This window comes from Leguminivora glycinivorella, unplaced genomic scaffold (assembly GCF_023078275.1).
Source record: "Leguminivora glycinivorella isolate SPB_JAAS2020 unplaced genomic scaffold, LegGlyc_1.1 Scaffold6, whole genome shotgun sequence".
Classification (NCBI taxonomy): Eukaryota; Metazoa; Arthropoda; class Insecta; order Lepidoptera; family Tortricidae; genus Leguminivora; species Leguminivora glycinivorella.
The window spans coordinates 2456129-2476267 of NW_025952831.1; the positions used below are offsets into that span (position 1 = coordinate 2456129).

Consider the following 20139-nt stretch of genomic DNA (forward strand, 5'->3'; position numbering starts at 1 on the left):
TCATACAAGCTATGTATGACGAGATATCATGTCAATAAAGTTGTATGAAATTCACGTCAGGACAACGACTATTTCGTAAACATTGGTATGGAACTTGCTGAACAGACTCATCCTTTAGACGGTGAACAAAACACTTACTTGCAAAACTTACCATCTCAGCCGAACTCATTTGTTCTACTTGATGTTGACTATAAAGAAGTATATAGCACACTTATGAATCTAAAATCTGATAGTGCTCCTGGGTGGGACAATATCCCTACAAAGTTCTTAAAAATGGCAAATGCAGAAATAGTACCTATGTTAACGCATTTTATTAACCTTTGTTTCGAGAAAGGAATATTTCCTGCTCCACTTAAACAAGCAGTTATCACACCAGTTTACAAGGGAGGGAACAGAGACGATATTAGTAATTATAGACCAATATCGGTGCTCCCTGCAATCTCCAAAATCGTTGAAAAATTGCTTAATTCCAGACTAGTAGCTTACCTAAACCATTTAAATATATTATCAGACTCTCAATTTGGTTTTAGGCAAAATAAATCAACCGAAGATGCGGTAGCAACGTTAACTTCACTAGTAGTAGAGCAATTAGATAACCGGCAAAAATGTATGTCTGTATTCCTAGACTTGAAAAAAGCTTTCGATACCGTCTCTGTTCCCATCCTTGTACACAAACTAGAAAAAATTGGAATAAGAGGAACACCGCTTCTTTTACTAAAAGACTACCTATCTCACAGGAAACAAAATGTAAAACTGGGAAAATGTATAGGGGGGCTTAAGGAAATCACTCACGGTGTACCGCAGGGAAGCGTTCTTGGCCCTACCTTATTTCTGGTTTACATAAATGACCTCTGCGATATGAAAATTACAAACGCTAAAATCTTCTCATATGCCGACGATACTGCAGTCGTTTTTACAGGAGCGACCTGGGATAAAGTTAAAATTCACGCTGAGGAAGGATTAAGACAAATACAGAAATGGTTGCATAATAACATACTTACCCTTAACACTACTAAAACAAGCTATGTTTGCTTTAGTATTTCCAACAACACACAACCCAGCAGTGATTATAATATTAAAATACACGTTTGTGATGATACACCGACCCCAGATGTTTATACTCGTAGCTGTAGCTGCCCAAATATTAAAAAAGTTGAACAAGCTAAATATCTCGGGGTTCTCATGGATCAGCGATTGTCTTGGTACCCACAACTTGAATATGTATCCTCACGAATAAGGAAATTAATCTGGATTTTTAAAACTCTAAGACACGTGGTGCCAGGACGAGTAGATGCAGCCAGTGGTCCCGCGAAAGATCTTCTAAAAGAAATATATATTGCTTTGGTACAATCTGTCATAATTTACTGTATATCTATTTGGGGAGGCGCGGCAAAAACACGTTTCTTGCAACTAGAACGTGCACAGCGCAGCCTTCTAAAGGTCATGTATTTTAAGAAAATAAGATTTCCAACTGAAAGACTATATAGTATGACAAATCTTCTTTCCATAAGAAGACTGTTTATTCTTCACATAGTCCTAAAAAACATAAGCACTTACCATATAATGACTCATGTACACATAGAAGACTAACGTATAAAGTTGCTACTGTACCTCAATATAAAAGTAAATTTGCAAAACGACACTATGAAGCACTCTCTTCTAACTTATATAATGTATTAAACAAAAACCTAAATATATATAGTAAACACTACTATGAGTGTAAAAATATTATACCGGCTTGGCTTATGACACAAACATATGAGGAAACTGAAGAATTACTTACCCTACTAACATATCCAGTTAAAATAAATACTACACACAAACAAACAAAACACACACACACACACACACACACACACACACACACACACACACACACACACACACACACACACACACACACACACGAGGGATTTTGCCTGATTTTATATTGACCTGCTTTGAAGTATGGATTTTGAATGCTCTTGTATATTTCTGGCTCAGTAATTCTAAGTACCTAGTTTTAAATTTCATAGTTTAGAAACATTGTTTAAGAGGCTATTACATTTAAATACTTTAGTAGCACAATATTTGATAACAATCTTTAGAAATGGAAGAGCGGTACCTCCTGGCACAAGCTATAATAAAGCTTAAAAGGAGGTTCCAATCACTAGCTTTAAGATGAACATTGTGAAAGAAAATAAATATTTTTTTTTTTTTTGATTCCTCATTTAGATCTGTCAAAAATTTTGATTTACAGTTGTCGTTGTGTGCGATGACACAACTCGCTGGTATTTTGTTTGTACTCAGACTTGGAAAATAGCGTCCATCTACAAGTATGTGCGGGTTCAAAAAACTTGTGACAGGCGCATTAAATACAAATCGCCTTGCCTTCCTTCCTATAATTGTGCCACTAATGCTTTTTTACCAATAAGCTAAAATATACTTAACAGTAGTCAACTTAACTCACCTCATGACTCCCTTTCATCACCAAATAGCTCGGAGATTCCACCAAACAGAACATCGCGACCATTTGAACCACCACAAGCGCTACCACTAGAAACATCAGCGTGTCCAAATCTGTGACCAGTCTCATCAAATACCCTACACCTGTCATTGGTATAAATAAGGAAAGGGCAAGCGCTCTATTCTGTATTGAGCTGATCTCTCGGATGTATATTGGGAATATTGTGTACAAGCCACCCGATGATATGCCAGCTAGTATGTGTAACGCTATGACGTTGATTTCGCTGACGTCTAGAAGAAGTGGTATGCAGGATATCTGAAATTAATGGTAGGTAAAAATATCTGATATGAATTTGATGTATTGGGAAATCTTAAATCAAAAAAATCCTACAACTATAGTGGTTGTGTGAAGTGATTTGCTTATTCATAGCCACAGTAACCTTAAATGGTCTCAGACGCTGATAAAAATCTCTCATTTATTCTCTGTGTAGAATCCTCAAATCTTAGACATCTAGTATGGACCTCTATAAAATTGGCATATATAATTTCTTAAACTTACTTTAGACCTATATTGACCGTGATTACCTCTTTGATTGTTGTCGAGCTTCCGATATTTCGGCGCAGTTGCATGCATCAAAAAGGTAATCACGGAAATATAAGTCTAATGAAAATAACCATGAATCATTCAAAACCTTACTTTACTTGTACTAATATTATATACTAGCTTTTGCCCGCGGCTTCGCTCGCGTTAGAAAGAGACAAAAAGTAGCCTATGTCACTCTCCATCGCTTCAACTATCTCCACTTTAAAAATCACGTCAATTCGTCGCTCCGTTTTGCCGTGAAAGACGGACAAACAAACAGACACACAGGATTTCCCATTTATAATATTAGTATGGATTCTGTGGTTACACTATGTACTTATCTCCTTTGTTTTACAATTAGGAAACAAATCAAATTATTTTATTGAATATTTTTTGATTTGTTTTTTTTTTTTCAAGTAGTCACACTACTATGTATAAATTATAATTTGAAACAGATAATCATACACGAAACAAAAAACGACAAGGCCCACTGGTGGCCGAGCCGGGAATCGAACCCGGGTCTTCAGCTTACGCGGCTAACGTCTTTACCACTAGACCACCCGCCCGCCACCAGTAGGCCTTGTCGTTTTTTCTTTCGTGTATGATATCTATTTCTGATTTTAAACCAAAATTTGACGTTCTGGCCCCCAATATCAAAATAGTAGACAAGTATTCCCTTAGCCTCCTGGGTTCTCCCGTATTTGAAGAATCTTTTCCCGGTTACGTTTCTAATTCCATATCTAAATTCAAAAGTCACACTGATCGGTTACTCGAAATTAGCCCTCATTATGCTCTCGTAATTCTTAAATTCTGTCTTTTTGTCCCTAAATTTACATATGTGCTCCGTTGCTGTCCTTTCTGGAAACATCAAAATTTACTGTCACCCATAGATGATTTAATCAAAATTAGTTTAGAGACAATCCTAAATATTCATTTGAGTGAGGCCTCCTGGTCTCAAGCATCCCTTCCTATTCGGTTTGGTGGTTTAGGTATTCGCAAAATTACCAGTATCGCTTCCCAGCCTTTTTGGCATCTACTCATGGCGCGTCAAATCTCATAGGAAATATCTTAAGGGCTTTGCCCACAAACTATGAGATTGCGGGTTTTGAGGATGCCAGAAATGCTTTCAAAATTGCCTGCCCAGGCAAAAACTTTCCAGACAATCCAAAATCACAAAGGAGTTGGGATAATATTTATTGTGATTTAGCTTACAATACTCTTCTAAACAACTTCACAGGTCCAGAACACGCGAGGCTTTTGGCGGTCGGAGCCCGGGAAGCCGGTTACTGGCTACATGCCCATCCCTCACCAAACACTGGTACTTTCTTGGATCCGACCTCCCTTAGACTGGCGATCGGTCTGCGACTTGGGGTTTCGGTGTGTACGCCACACATATGCTCTTGTGGCACGGACGTGGACCGACTGGGACACCATGGATTATCTTGTCAAAAAAGTGCAGGCCGTTTTTCGAGACATGCGTCGCTTAATGACATTATCCGTCGGTCCCTTGCAACCATCAATGTGCCTGCTCTCCTTGAGCCGACTGGCATAATCAGAGATGATGGCAAGAGGCCTGATGGAGTGTCCTTGGTCCCTTGGAGTATGGGACGAATGTTAGTGTGGGATGCTACCTGCGTAGACACATTGGCACCGTCTCACCTCCAACGGACCAAGATAAAAGCGGGCGCAGCGGCAGAAAGTGCCGAAATTTTGAAACGTAATAAATACAAAAGTCTTGGCAAAGAATACCTTTTTGTACCCTTTGGTGTAGAAACTCTAGGTCCATGGGGCCCTAGCGCAAACAAGTTGTTCACAGAAATCGCGAAGCGTCTGGTTGAGGTAACTGGTGACCGAAGAGCTGGCGACTTCCTCGCACAACGTATCAGCATTGCGATACAGCGAGGAAATGTCGCCAGTATCCTTGGTACAATGCCTCAAGGGCCTATTTTAGACATTAGCTAGCTTTTAAGTTTAGTCTTAGTTTCTTATATAATTATGTAAATATGTTCATGTAAATAAAGATATTATTATTTCAATTTATAATTCCTTTGATTTATTTAAATGTTTGGGCAAATGGAACATGCTCCCCTCATCTGTATTCCCGGGCGAATACAATCTGGGTGAATTCAAGTCAAGAGTGAATAGGCTATTACTGGACTAGTGAGCTACAACCTCGGCCTTGTTGTCACTTTCCATCAGGTGCGACTAACGTCAATCACTGGCCAGTTTATAATAATAAAAAAAAAATCGCTCAAACATTAGGTACCTACATGTTTCTATGACTGTAATAAGCAAACGTGCCTCGTGCATTTACGAGTCAGTATCATTGAAGAGTTCTCATGGAAGTCAAGTGCACTCTTCATTTATAAAGCTTTTGCATCATTTTATTCTGAGAGCTTTCAAGTTGGACGGAAAAAAGAATAGTTCTATTTATTTATTAGGATAAAAGTGCTAGGTTTGATTTTATAACAATGAGTGGATATACATAGTATTTTATAAGCTTTTATTTAACTTGCAATGTAAGTATGTATGTTCGGGTGAAATCTTGCTACTCAATTTTGAAGCAAATCTTTAAATGACTGAGCTGATGCACACATATGATAGATGGATAAATAGATTTGTCAAACTGCAAACATACACAATACGAGTATACAGATAAAAGAAAAAACACAAATTAATCGCAACAAAAAAAGTACAGATGTGTGCGTTGCAGCAGGACAAAATGGTCTCGGCTCAGTGATACGCTTCGCTCTTTCGGCCAAAGCACTATACATAAAATAACGCAAATAATATGTAAACCACGTGACAATGCAACATTATGGACTCATGGAGCTGATCTGATGATGAAGCAGAAAGGTGGCCATAGGAGTTTTATAATGAAATGTCGTATCCTCATCGAGTAAGGGGTTTTTAGAAACGTCTCGGCTCGGAGAGCAGTAGATGACTGTTGAAAGAAAAGTAAAGTCGGCGAGAAAACCTTCTGCCAAAAATAGCAACGTATAGCAACAACTTTAAAATGACAAATTGTGCTGCATGATTTTCCTCCCGTAGGTGTAAAAATTGATTCTGGGACATGGGTTCAATTTTTATGTAGGCAATAGGCTAGTAACAATTAGTAACCTGTCAGTGCGATACATTTTCGATTTCTTTTAACCCGTTGCTAAAAATGACTAAAACTTGAGCAGATTCATGTGCTCTTCTCTGCCTTTTGGGAATGCAGCCGGCCTATCCGAAATGACAATCGTTGACGAATCGTCGAATATCAAAAATCATTCGCCTGCCCTTATCCCAGTCATTTGGGGTCGGCGCAACATGTCCTTCTCTTCCATACCTCTCTGTCACCCGTCATCTCATCATTCATCGTCATCTTTCACACAGTCCGTCCACCTTTTCCTCGGTTTTCCTCTCCCATTACTTCCTTCAACATGTTTGTAATTAGTTACCCTAAGTTTAGTAAGTGTAGTAATAGTTCCATTATACTGAAATGTTTTTAGGAAATAAGCGAATCTTTTACTGTGTGTTTGAAACATTGTCTCCTACTCGTTTAATTCTGTTTGCTTTTCAAATAAAAAAAAACCATTCATTCGTAATACCTTTCTCGTCACATGACTTTCATCCCTTCGCATCACATGCCCATACCATACTACTACGATTCGCTCTTACTTTTTCTACTCTCGGTGCAACTTTCAGACTTATTCTTATATACTCATTGATAATCTTATCCATTCTTGTGACTCCACACATCCATCTTAACATTCTCATCTCCGCTACATGCAATCTCTTTTCGTCCATCATCATCAGCTTGAATATCAAAAATACAAACTGTATAATTCTGTGGTCTGGCATTGTCGTGCCAATACGGAACAGCGAGAGATGTAACGATATCTATCGTAAACTTTAGTGCATTTGTCTACGCACCCAGGCGAGAATATCCATACCTACTAATATTATAAATGGGTCTGTTTGTTTGTCCGTCTTTCACGGCAAAACGGGGCGACGAATTGACGTTCTTTTTTAAGTGGAGATAGATGAAGAGATGGAAAGTAACATAGGCTACTTTTTGTCTTTTTCTAACGCGAGCAAAGCCGCGGGCAAAAGCTAGTATTATATGTATGTAATATGTATATATTGTACGTTCCCTGAAACTAATCGAGGACGCCCCAAATTGTTTGCAAGTTGCGACGTGCAATCACGTCACAACTCCGAACCCATTATTGTACAATGTTCTAGACAATAGATTGTTAATTGAGATTGACAAGAGCCCGTATCACGTGTTTCTGGCATTTTATAGGTTACTCTATAGCGTCTGTGCGTTTTCACATTATCGGATCCGATATCGGATTTGACTGAAAAAAAAACCATATTTAGAAAAAAAACATGGTGCTTGGTTTTTTTTCATGTTTTTTTTTCATAATTCTGAAAAAAAAACATTTGTTTTTTTTTCTATTTGCAACCCTATTTCTTATTCTTGGCCACAGACTAGCCAAAGGCAAAGACGTGGCCTAATACGATGGAGTGAGCTCGCCCAGAATATGCTTGTTCACTCTTGATTTGAATTGAACGTTACGTTATACTTCGTTTTTTTTAGCATTAGAGAGACCTGTCAAGAACGAGATATAAGGTTTTTTATCGGGCACATTCTGCGGATCGAACAGTGAATACGAGTTAATAAATATCTCTTATTTATTATCATGTTTTATTAACACATACATTACTCAGCGTTGTGAACAGATAAGAAACATAACTTTGGTTAATTTATATTGTAAGATGGAAAGCAGGGCCGGATTAAGGGTAGAGCGAGTGGAGCGGCCGCTCTAGGCGCCACATGGTAAGGGGCGCCAAAATCGAGAATATGGAAAAATCCATACAAAAAAAAATACATTGCGTGGGCGCACACATATCACAAACCGGCGAGAGGAGTCGGGAATTAATCCAGCTATTAAAAATCTAGATTTGTAATTCAGGTTGTGGAAAGTTGCACCACATTGCCAACATATACCAACATTCATAAGGGCGCTGTTGCTAGGGCGCCGTAAAAGGAGAATTTTAGCCCTTGACGAACCACATTGTTGTGCGGCACAAGGAGAAAGTTACGTTATCCAAATGCAAAATTATGAGTCTATCTGATAGTCCATAGCGGAGTTCCTCATAAAGCCAAAGGCGCAAAACGTCTCAGAGAGGCGCAATTTTGTGAATCACAGGAGATGATGAGCGAACTTCAAAGGACTAAGATCCCGAAGGGCACTTAGTGGCAAAATACCGAAATGGGCATCCCGACGGTGATGATCGAGTTCGCAGTTAATGTCTTAATTATAATATTGATGGCGAAATATAAGGCCTAAAAGTCGGGAACATAGGCGCTGTGAAGTCAAAATACCCTAAAATATGCCAAAGACCGCAGCTCTGCAGTTGATCAAAGCTTGAAAGCTCGCTGCTTCCCCGCTAGCGGGTTGAGTCTTAATAAATTGCGTCAATAGGAAAAAACAAAATCGCGCTCGCTTCGCTCGCGCTCACTATTTATTGGGTTGGCACAAAAGTAATGAGACACTTGGTTTACGTTTTATATTTTTTATTATTATTATTACAATACAAAAAGCTTAGTTGATGATGTAATCACCATTAGCATCTATGACTTCTTGCCAACGATCCGGCAAAGTTTGGATGCCTTTCGCCCAGAACTCTGATGGCTGTGCCTCGAAAAAGTTGTTCAACTCCACCTGTACATCATGGAAATCATTGAATTGTTTACCCCGCAAATGTCGGTTCAGGGCTCTAAACAAATAAAAGTCTGATGGTGCGAGGTCTGGAGAATAAGGTGGGTGGGGTATCGTCTCCCAGCCCAAGTTCTGCAGCAGCTGTTGGCGAACGGTAGATGCGACATGAGGTCGAGCGTTATCATGTAGTAAAATTACAGTGGCTCGTCTTCGTCGTTTTTTCTTGATAGCAGAAGATAGTTCGGTGAGCTGTGTTGAATATTTGTTAGCGTTTACAGTTTCATTGTGTAATAGTTCATGAAACAGCATGCCTCGCGAGTCCCAGAAACAACAAAGCAAAACTTTTAAGCGGTTCTTTTGACTCAGCTTCGGTTGAGTTGGTGGCGTTTCTTCTCGAGGCAGCCAAAAAGCACGACGTGTATCGTTCTCATAATAAATCCATGATTCATCTCCCGTAACCAGATCAGTCAAAAACCTTTTACGTCGGGGTCGCAGCAAAAGTGATTGACAGATGGCGACACGGACTGCACGACTGGCGTCGGTAAGGATGTGCGGTACCCATCGAGCCAAAACTTTTCGATACCCAAGCTCATGCAGATGGTATTCCACAGCGTGGTGACTGCAGTTAAAGTGCTTCCGCTAATTCACGAGTAGTAGCATCAGGATTCGACTGTAGTTCGCGGCGTAAATCGTCATCATTGAATGCAGGTGGTCGCCCTGAGCGTGACTGACTTTCAAGGCTCCTGTCTCCTGATTTAAAACGGTCAAACCATCTGGACACCGTGGCATGGCTTGTACTTCCAGCGCCCAATGCAGTGTTGATATTGTCAGCCGCAGCCCGCGCACTGTGGCCTAACAAGTACTCGTATAAGTAAAGTGTTCGAACTTGTCGCTCGTCCATTTTATTTCAATCTAACTAAACCAATCACGAGGGCGGCTTTATATACCTTCACATTAGAAGTACCTAGAATGTTCTACAACATACTAGAATATTATCGAAAACAATTAACTTAAGAAAGGAAATGTAGAGTTTTGTAGAGTGTGTCATTACTTTTGTGCCAACCCAATATATCAGTTCTCTTTTAGTTACTTAGGAAAAAATCCGCGCTCGCGTTTTCATTTCAAGTCTGCTTTCCTGACTTGGCCACTATAGTACTCCATTTTGTTCGTTATTTTATGTACATGATATCCACGTTCAGCCCCACAACCATTAGGGTGCGACTGCGAAATTTCTACCATTGTCCCTTTCGTACTCTGTATGATGAAATCCATAAATTCTGTAGGTATTGCGTTAATCTTCAAATTACGGCAATACTATGAAAAAAAATTCGCGCTCGCTACGCTCGCGATTTTTTTATCTATGTCGTAAAACTTCTTCCCAAGGGCGCCGAAACTCAAACCCGCTCTACCCTGATCGAGTGCACGGGCCGGCGCTGATGGAAAGCTAAGAATTTTAAAAAATTGTGTGTGCAATTTTTCATGGAAAGGTTGTACATTAAAAAACCTAAAGAGGCAGAGTTCTCACACTATGCTCTATTTTTAAACGTCACTGTCACTATCTACATACAGCATGTGCATAAGTTCCGAGAAATCAGTGGTATCGGCCGAAATCGAAGAAGGAATGTTTACGACCACTGCTTCTTCGTTTACCCGTTTGACAGATAATTCTAATCTTAAAAGAAACGGAGTATAATCCCATACCGGATGTTGGAAGGATCTCAAAGAAAGATTTCTTTTAATTATAGGATACTAGCTTTTGCCCGCGGCTTCTCTCGCGTTAGAAAGAGACAAAAAGTAGGCTATGTCACTCTCCATCCCTTCAACTATCTCCACTTAAAAAATCACGTCAATTCGTCGCTCCGTTTTGCCGCGAAAGACGGACAAACAAACAGACCCACACACTTTCCCATTTATAATATTAGTATGTATGGGTTCTACATTTGATATTCTCTACATTTATGCTAGAAAATTACCTTCCTAAGACAAGTTTGTTCTACATATGAAAATCTCTTTATTATCAAACCAGTTTCAAATGGCACTTCATGCATTCTACAGACATACCATTTGAATATAAAATTTCATCTGAATATTCTGAATCGTATTTGAATCGTATTTGCCTGTGTGGTGACGGGTTAAGAATTTCACCACCCCCTTCCTTCCCGTGGGTGTCGTACAAGGCGACTATGGGATATGGGTTAAATTGTGGCGTAGGCGAGAGGCTGGCAACCTGTCACTGCAATGTCACAGTTTCGTTTTCTTTCAACCCCTTATTTGCCAAGAGTGGCACTGAAGCTTTAGTAGTTTCATGTGCTCTGTCTACCCCTTTATGGGATACAGGCGTGATTGTATGTATGTATGTATGTATGTATGTATTTGAAAGTCGGTTAACATAATTGTACGAATCGATTTGCATACCAACGTTGCCGATCCATTAGAAATACACACACTTACAGTAATGTTGTAAACATGTGAAGGTTATAATTAGAATATCGTGAATTTCGCTCGTGTCTTGTTAGTCCTTAGCTACAGCTATATTGGCGCGGGAGAGACACACTTTTGCAGCTGACAGTACCTAATATTAATTAATTAATTAATTGTAGTAGTAGAATTTGTATTACCCTATCCACGGTGGGGGGTCTTGACAAATAGATCACGTGACCCCCCCCCCCCCCCCCAGGCACGAAGCTGGATCCGCGCTTGTGTAATTAATTATGTACCTACTAGTTTAAGCCCGCGGCATTACTCGCGTTAGAAAGAAACAAAAAGTAGCCATATGTCACTCTCCATCTCTTCAACTAAATATGTCCACTTAAAAAGTCGCTCGTCGCTCCGTTTTGCCATGAAAGACGGACAAACAAACACACAGACTTTCCCATTTATAATACCTTATACCTCTAGTAAGTATGGATATGACGTGTAAAAAGCCCCTGTGGCTTATTTACTGAATCAATTTTTTGGATTTTGATTTCTAAGTACCTTGATGTGTAGGTGCGTTCAAATTGGTCAGACTTACCCACAGAACTATATTTAGATAGAAGAAACAAGTTCATCTATTTGTATTGTTTGGGGCCGAGCGTGTCAAATTTTGTACTGAAGTTGTTTCTTGCCTGTAATTTTAAATATGTCTCAGGCTCTTGATTGTTCATAATTTTTGTGTTGTTGCAATTGAATATCACGTAACGAGGCATTTTTTATGTTTTGATTGACTTCAACTTACAAAAATTGACGCCCGAAAGCTGCAAGCTGCGATTAAAGACGGACAACTCAGTGGATTTCACTGAGTTCATTTGACACGCTAAGTAGATACGTTTGCTTGATATATGGTATATATGACATCTGTGGACTTACCCCTTGCACCAAACTGACTATAAATATCCCGACTTTCCGTCCAAACCGCTCGATCACGCAACAGAGCACGGGCGCCGCCGCCGCCGCCGCCAGCACGTGGAGCGTGGTGCCCAGTGGCACCTGGGTGCCAGGGACCTGGGGCCCAGGCGCCGCTGACCCGATGTTGCCAGCATGTGCGGATGAGGTTAGCGCGTCTGTCTCGATGCCTTGGGTGAAGAATGGGACGCTGGCTGGAAACAAGAGAGAGTTATGTACGACTTTAGTTACAACGGAACGGGTAAATATGTCATTCTTTAGAAGGAGCCACGTGATAGAAGAGATAACGTGACACTTTTAATTGGGATTGACAGTTCTTTCTGACCTGTCGTGTTGTAGTAAAACTAGGAAAATGTAGTATGAGATGAGAAGAAGTTTCGTCCATACCTATTGATAGTATTGTGATGTCGAATCAAATTTAATAAGTATCTACAAAAAATCGCTAAAATCGCCGCCAATAGAAATTGTCAACAATGTAAACAAACCATTCTATAAAATATCAATATTCTAGCACAATTTTATTATTTTAAGGGTTGAGGATCATAATGTGATATAAATTGATTAAAAAACACAGGGATTTAGCTAGTATCTGATGAGTTAGAACGGAAATCAAAAACATTTTGACTACAAGGTTTGTTTACATTGTTCACAAATTCTATTGACGGCGACTTTAGTTGAATAACTTTCAGATTGCTTTTCCGACAAGAATTCACAAAAACACATTTAATTATGACATTGCAATAGATGAAATGGAAATAGGAGGTAACCGTAACGTAATTTTTTTTGGGTTTTTAGAAATGTCTGGATGAGTATTAGTTTCATGTACAAAGAAAAGTACAGTCAACGATGAAAGCTTATACCAAAAATGTAATTTTTGCCAAAAACTTCACTCTATAACTTTGTCGAACAAAAAACTGATATATTTTTGTGTGATGCTGATGGCTCGCTCAGGTGCACTTTGTAACTCTGTAACTACAGTACCAAGGCCATAAACCTAATGTCTCCTAATTCTCCGGTCAACACAAATTGACAGTCTCCTGTCAGCCTAGCTGAAGTGATAACCGTTGACGTTACGTGGCGATCGAAACGTAGTCTGTCTCTGTCGCAATACAGAAGAGCGATAGGGACAGCTAGCTACGATACGCTCACGAAGCGTCGATTGTGAAGTTAGCTGTACCTTGGAGTAATCTGGACCAATTTACGGCACTTAACGAACTGCCCTGCTTCATTCGATTCTATTCTTGAACCTTGACTTGTTGGACAATACTTTACAATAACATCGTTGTAATTGAAATAATATAAGGCGACAGAACCGGACAGACAGACAGAACCGAATATGAGATGCACATGATTTTTAAACATCTGCGTGCGTAGCCGAATGCACAAACGCTCACGAAACGAAACGCTCATAGATATCTATCTCTATCGCTCTTGCGTATTGGCGCGACAGAGTCAGACAACCTACGGCGTTTCGTTTTCGTTTCGCGTCGTAGAAATGCCATTCGGCTACGGGGCCTGAAAATTTAGACTTGTAATGTTTTCATCACACAAACTGATAAAGGCTCTCTTGATTCTTCTAAAACAAATGATAAAGTTACATTTTATGCACAAGAGCGCAAAGTAACCTCAAACAAATTTTAGCTTGAGTCCAAATGCTAGCTTGTAGAATTACCTAACGTTGCAATTATTATTTTAAATCAAATTATGTTTGTTTAAATATTGATGCATTTCACTTAGTTTGATATTTTATAGTTCTAGTGTTGGTGTGATCTTGTGGAGGCCCTGTGCACCTATGGCACAGTATAATAAAGAGTACTGTACTATCGTACAGTATGGCCACTCCCGCTCCCCGCTGAAAGTGCCGCCCACCACCTCTCGGTTACCTCACAGTTACCGCCTGTCAAAAACGCCAACAGTCGACCTGTCATATCCATATCTCACTCATAGAAGCAAGGTACGCGTTCACCTACACGGCTTAGACTGTGTGCTAGGATCGCTCTTTCATATATTTGATCGCCAGTGTCCGAGGTGTGCCTATAGGGTGTCTTAGGGCATTCAACAACAACAATGTTGGTGTGTGTGTGTGTCTTGCAATCCTCGCTACGCTCGCGGTTCAATATTGGCATATTAGGCGACTTGTATAGGCGAGGCAAAATCGCTGCTAACTGAGCTTAGGAAGACTTTAAAGTTAATTTATTTCAGTTAATCTCAACATCTCATTAAACTACGAATACAAAGTCGTCTTAAATTGCTCTTTTCTACATTAAATTAACATTTTATTACCGTTCCTAATTTTGTTGCTTGTCCAATTTAAAAGAAAACAATTATGTACCTCGTAAAATACACAAAGTAACGAAAACAACTTCAGATAACGGTACATTCCCATTTTAACTCTGCGAGATATTATCAGGGTACAGTCAACCAATCTGAATCCTAGGCCACTGTAGAACCCTTTCACGGTAAAAGCACAGTATAATAAAGAGTACTATCGTACAGTATGGCCACTGTCGCTCCCCGCTGTAAGTGCCGCCCACCCCCTCTCGGTTACCTCACAGTTACCGCCTGTCAAAAACACGAACAGTAGGCCTGTCATATTTCACTCATACAAGCATAGTTCACCGCGTTCACCTACACGAGCTTAGACTGTGTGCTAGGAACGCGCCTGTTTCATGTATTTGATCGCCAGTGTCCGAGGTGTGGTAAAAGTTAAAGTGACTGCTAAAGCAAATAAAGCACGGTGTCAATACGACAGTTCTAGAGTGGCCTAGGATTCTAATTGGTTGACTGTACCTAGCTAACGTCACAATCGCTTACGCTTCGTAAGCGTGTCGTAGCTAGCTCTCTCTATCGCTCTTCTTTAGTGGCGCGACAGAGACAGACTGTGTTCCGATAGTCACGTAGCGCCAATGATTGTCACTTCAGCTAGGCCGGCAAGGCCTCTAGCCAATAGGTGGACCGGACCATTTTTATCAAAGTTGTCCAGTGTCCACCCCACTTTTTTGTAACATGGGTATTTTTTACGCGATTCATACTCAGAATCGAGAGCTCTTTCGATCCTGATAGAAGCAAAAAAATGTCCCAAGATTTCCATACATTTTTTCGAACCTTCCATTCCGTTACCGCCATACAAAATGTATGAAAAAATGGTAACGGAATGGGAAAAAAACCTTGGGACACTTATTTTTCTCCTATTAGGATTGAAAGAGCTCGCGATTCTGAGTGGAAAACACATAAAAAATTACAAATCCAAAAAAAGTGGTGTGGACAAGTTTGAAAAAGAAAATGGCCCAGGTATACAAGCGTTGACGCTAGAGAATAATGGGCATTTTCAGAATTTGGGACCCCCCAATTAGCGAAAGTCGTTAACAAAAATTAACTCGCTGTTAGTTTTGTGACGACAATCAAGCATAAAATTTGTCTAAAAGTTTACTTTTTTTCACGTTCTGAATGTAGATTATCGCTTAAAGTTTATGTAAATAACACAAAAACAGTATTGTTATAGAAATTTTATGCTTAATTATCGTCACAAACCTGACAGTGAGTTAATTTTTGTTAACAACTTACGCTAATTGGGGGGTCCCAAATTCTGAAAATGCTCTAATACGCAACTGGTTATCTTCACGCCAAGAGTGGCAACACATTGCAAGACGTTTGCCCACACGCGCAAGCTTACCCAATACGAAAGAACAATATTATACTGCTCTTGGCTACAAGCTCATAAGATATTATCTCCCTTATCATTTCCAGAAGGCAGATAAAAGATTAGAGTATAAACTAAGCAAACGAATAAATAAAAGACTCCTTTTATACGAAGGCTAAACAAATATACGTACGTGACCTATTTCAAGTAATATAAAGAAGTCTTCAAGGTTTTTGCTGTCCCTTTGAAACGAATAATTTATGTATTGCATTCATGTAGGTACCTATAATAGAAATTCTATTTTATAAGTCATCATTTTTCTTGCGTTATCCCGGCATTTGCCGCGGCTCATGGTCCGCTGTCATAACTAATCCCAATATTTGGCATAGGCACTAGTTTTACGAAAGCGACTGCTATCTGACCTTCCAACCCAAAGGGTTTAGGCATTATTGGAATTAGTCCGGTTTCCTCACGATGTTTTCCTTCACCGAATAGTGACTGGAAAATATCAAATGATATTTCGCAGATAAGTTCCGAAAAACTCATTGGTACGAGCCGGGGTTCGAACCCGCGACCTCCGGATTGAAAGTCGCACGCTCTTACCGCTAGGCCACCAGCGCTTTCTATTTTATAAGAAAGTAACGTTTACCTCTATAAAATAGTGTTTTTACTAGTTAGAGGCGATAGAGCCTCTTTTTAACCCCCGATGCAAAAACGACGGGGTGTTATAAGTTTGACGTGTCTGTCTGTGTGTATGCCTGTCTATCTGTCTGTCTGTTCGTCTGTCTGTCTATCTATGTGTGTGTCTGTCTGTGGCATCGTAGCTCTCGAACGGATAAACCGATTTTGATTTAGTTTTTTAGTCTGAAAGCTAAGATAGTTGGGAGTGTTCTTAGCCATGTTTCATGAAAATCGGTCCACTATGTCGCGGTCGGGGGTTTTTTCAAAATTTTAATTTTGTGGTTAGGTTATTATTGAAGTAAATGTTAAGTAGCAATGTGGTATCTTTTGATTGAAAACGTCACATACAGAGGTATAAATCGTAGAACAATTATCTAAGTTAACGGAATTCGAAATACCTAGGGATTATGACGAAGATCCTTCGCCTTAGGGGTTGAAATGGAGATGATAGTTTGTCAAGAGACTTAGCTTAGTTTCAGTTAATACTACGTACATTCAGTCAGACAACTAATACCTAATACGTGTCACAGTATAAAAAAAAAACCGGCCAAGAGCGTGTCGGGCCACGCTCAGTGTAGGGTTCCGTAGTTTTCCGTATTTTTCTCAAAAACTACTGAATCTATTAAGTTCAAAACAATTTTCCTAGAAAGTATTTATAAAGTTCTACTTTTGTGATTTTTTTCATATTTTTTAAACATATGGTTCAAAAGTTAGAGGGGGGGGACGCACTTTTTTTTCCTTTAGGAGCGATTATTTCCGAAAATATTAATATTATCAAAAAACGATCTTAGTAAACCCTTATTCATTTTTAAATACCTATCCAACAATATATCACACGTTGGGGTTGGAATGAAAAAAAAAATCAGCCCCCACTTTACATGTAGGGGGGTACCCTAATAAAACATTTTTTTCCATTTTTTATTTTTGCACTTTGTTGGCGTGATTGATATACATATTGGTACCAAATTTCAGCTTTCTAGTGCTAACGGTTACTGAGATTATCCGCGGACGGACGGACGGACGGACGGACGGACGGACGGACGGACGGACGGACAGACAGACATGGCGAAACTATAAGGGTTCCTAGTTGACTACGGAACCCTAAAAACAGTTCGTAGTCTCTCCGCGCGAAAGAAGCCAAACTTCATAGCATAACCTCAAAAAGGATCACCAGCATCTTGGGCACTATGCCTCAGGGGCCTTCTTTAGACTTAGATTTCAAGTTTTCTTATATTTTAATTGCCTAGTTCATAATATTTATTGTATCATTTTTTAGGGTTCCGTAGTCAACTAGGAACCCTTATAGTTTCGCCATGTCTGTCTGTCTGTCCGTCCGTCCGTCCGTCCGTCCGTCCGTCCGTCCGTCCGTCCGTCCGTCCGTCCGTCCGCGGATAATCTCAGTAACCGTAAGCACTAGAAAGCTGAAATTTGGTACTAATATGTATATCAATCACGCCAACAAAGTGCAAAAATAAAAAATGGAAAAAAATGTTTTATTAGGGTACCCCCCCTACATGTAAAGGGGGGGCTGATTTTTTTTCTTTCCAAACCCAACGTGTGATATATTGTTGGATAGGTATTTAAAAATAAATAAGGGTTTACTAAGATCGTTTTTTGATAATATTAATATTTTCGGAAATAATCGCTCCTAAAGGAAAAAAAAGTGTGTGTCCCCCCCCCCTCTAACTTATGAACCATATGTTTAAAAAATATGAAAAAAATCACAAAAGTAGAACTTTATAAAGACTTTCTAGAAAAATTGTTTTTAACTTGATAGGTTCAGTATTTTTTGAGAAAAATACGAAAAACTACGGAACCCTACACTGAGCGTGGCCCGACACGCTCAAGGCCGGTTTTTTATTTAAGTGTTAGCTCAAGTTCGAGAAGAATGGAGAAAGAAGGGGGAGGCCTTTGCCCAGCAGTGGGACACAATAGACTCATCTCATAATAATAAGTGTTATAAATAAATATTTTTTACTTCAAAAACATTTTGTCAAGGAACCACGTTGTTGCGGTTTAGTTACGTCCTGCATCTTTTTACTGTTTAAATATTTTACATTGCTATTCGCTCAAATGATTGAAAAACAAATATAATATAATTTTGCACTCGATCTAAATATAAAACACACACATTCCAACCAACCATTCCACCATTCAAAACCATTCTGGGCATTCTGTTCTGTCACTGACTGAGTGAATAAAGTGAATGAATGGAATGAGTGAGTCGCGTTCAGCGCAACGAAACTAACGGAATGTTGACGCGCTGAGTGAGCAGCATTTCACGCAACGTAACACTGACTGAGTGTTACGCGCTGTCAGTTGGAAGACGCATAGAAGTTTCACTTCAAAAAGATATTTGGGTCTGATAGTCCGTGTTGCGCGCTGTCAGTTGGATTGGAAGTCGCAATAAAAGTTTCACTTCAATAAAGAGTACTATCGTACAGTATGGCCACTTCCGCTCCCGCTGAAAGTGCCGCCCACCCGGCCTCGGTTACCTCACAGTTATCGCCTGTTAAGAACGCGACCAGTCGACCTGTCATATCTCACTCATACAAGTATGGTACGCGTTCACCTACACGAGCTTAGATTGGGTGCGTAGGAACACGCCTCTTTCATGTATTTGATCACCATTGTCCGAGGGTGTGCGTATCCGAATGCACAAACACTCACGTAACGCTCACGATAATTTCTTTCGTAGCTATCTATCTCTATCGCTCCTGCGTATTGGCGCGACAGAGCCAGACTACATTTCTGCGCGCTTCGATGGCGTTTTGCGTCGCAGAAATGTTATTCGGCTCACTGTTGTAAAAATGCATTGTTGTAGTTGCAGTTTTCAAATGGAAAATAGCATAAAAGTCTCTCAAATGTATCATTTGGGTATTAATAGCGCATCTTAATCGAGTTTTATTTAAATCACAAACTTTAGCGTTGAATAAAGGGTTTTCAATAAAGATAACAAGAAAAAATGATAGTAAATCATAAAATCAAAACATACCTATAAAAGCAAACAGTAACTCTTTCCAAACACATCCTTTGCCAACATCCTTATTTATTTCCACACTGCTTGAATGTTTTCCTATTGTGTACACCATTTTCAATAATATCACGGCACTTATTTATAAATAACAAAAGAGAACTCGATTCAAACTTCTTTTATAAAGTTATCCACATCACTATTTACATATAACCTCCAAACGGAGACCGACTTAAACATAACGCGCTTCAGTTGAAACTCGAACGATTTTAACTATCTTATTATTTACATTGAAAATCAAGCTCTAATCGTCAGGAAATACATTCTAAACCGTTTTTACTATCTCGAGTTTAAATAATTCTTGTCTATTTTAAACTCTATTTCTTGGAGATAGCACGTCCGTCCCAAGCGAGATTGTAACAATCTGTGTCAATAGTGGCGTGAACGTGAGACAGGCGGCGTGAGTGATAACAGTCTAGAAATCTTTCAGCTGTTTATGTTTTTTTTTTTTTTTTTTTTTTTTTTATACTACGTCGGTGGCAAACAAGTATACGGCCCGCCTGATGTAAAGCGGTCACCGTAACCTATGGACGCCTGCAACTCAAACAGTGTCACATGCGCGTTGCCACCCCATTAGAAACTTGTACATTCCCTTTTGCTGTGTTAAGTACACAGTAAAAAGGAGTGTACAAGTTCTAAGGAGGGTTCGGGTTGCCGA

The 20139-nt window shown here is 39.6% G+C and overlaps 1 protein-coding gene across 1 annotated transcript in view; it reads right to left on the bottom strand.

Annotated features, from left to right (window-relative positions):
- The window catches only part of LOC125242050 (solute carrier family 2, facilitated glucose transporter member 2-like), a 52970-nt gene extending 33150 nt beyond the window's left edge, over positions 1-19820 (bottom strand). Inside the window, exons 1-3 of the mRNA XM_048150753.1 lie at positions 19443-19820; positions 12091-12320; positions 2450-2761 (exon numbers count right to left, since the gene is read on the bottom strand). Coding sequence (XP_048006710.1) covers positions 2450-2761; positions 12091-12320; positions 19443-19539 — 639 coding nt within the window. The 5' untranslated portion in view covers positions 19540-19820. The remainder of the gene's footprint in view (positions 1-2449; positions 2762-12090; positions 12321-19442) is intronic.
- Between the last annotated feature and the right edge of the window lie 319 nt (positions 19821-20139).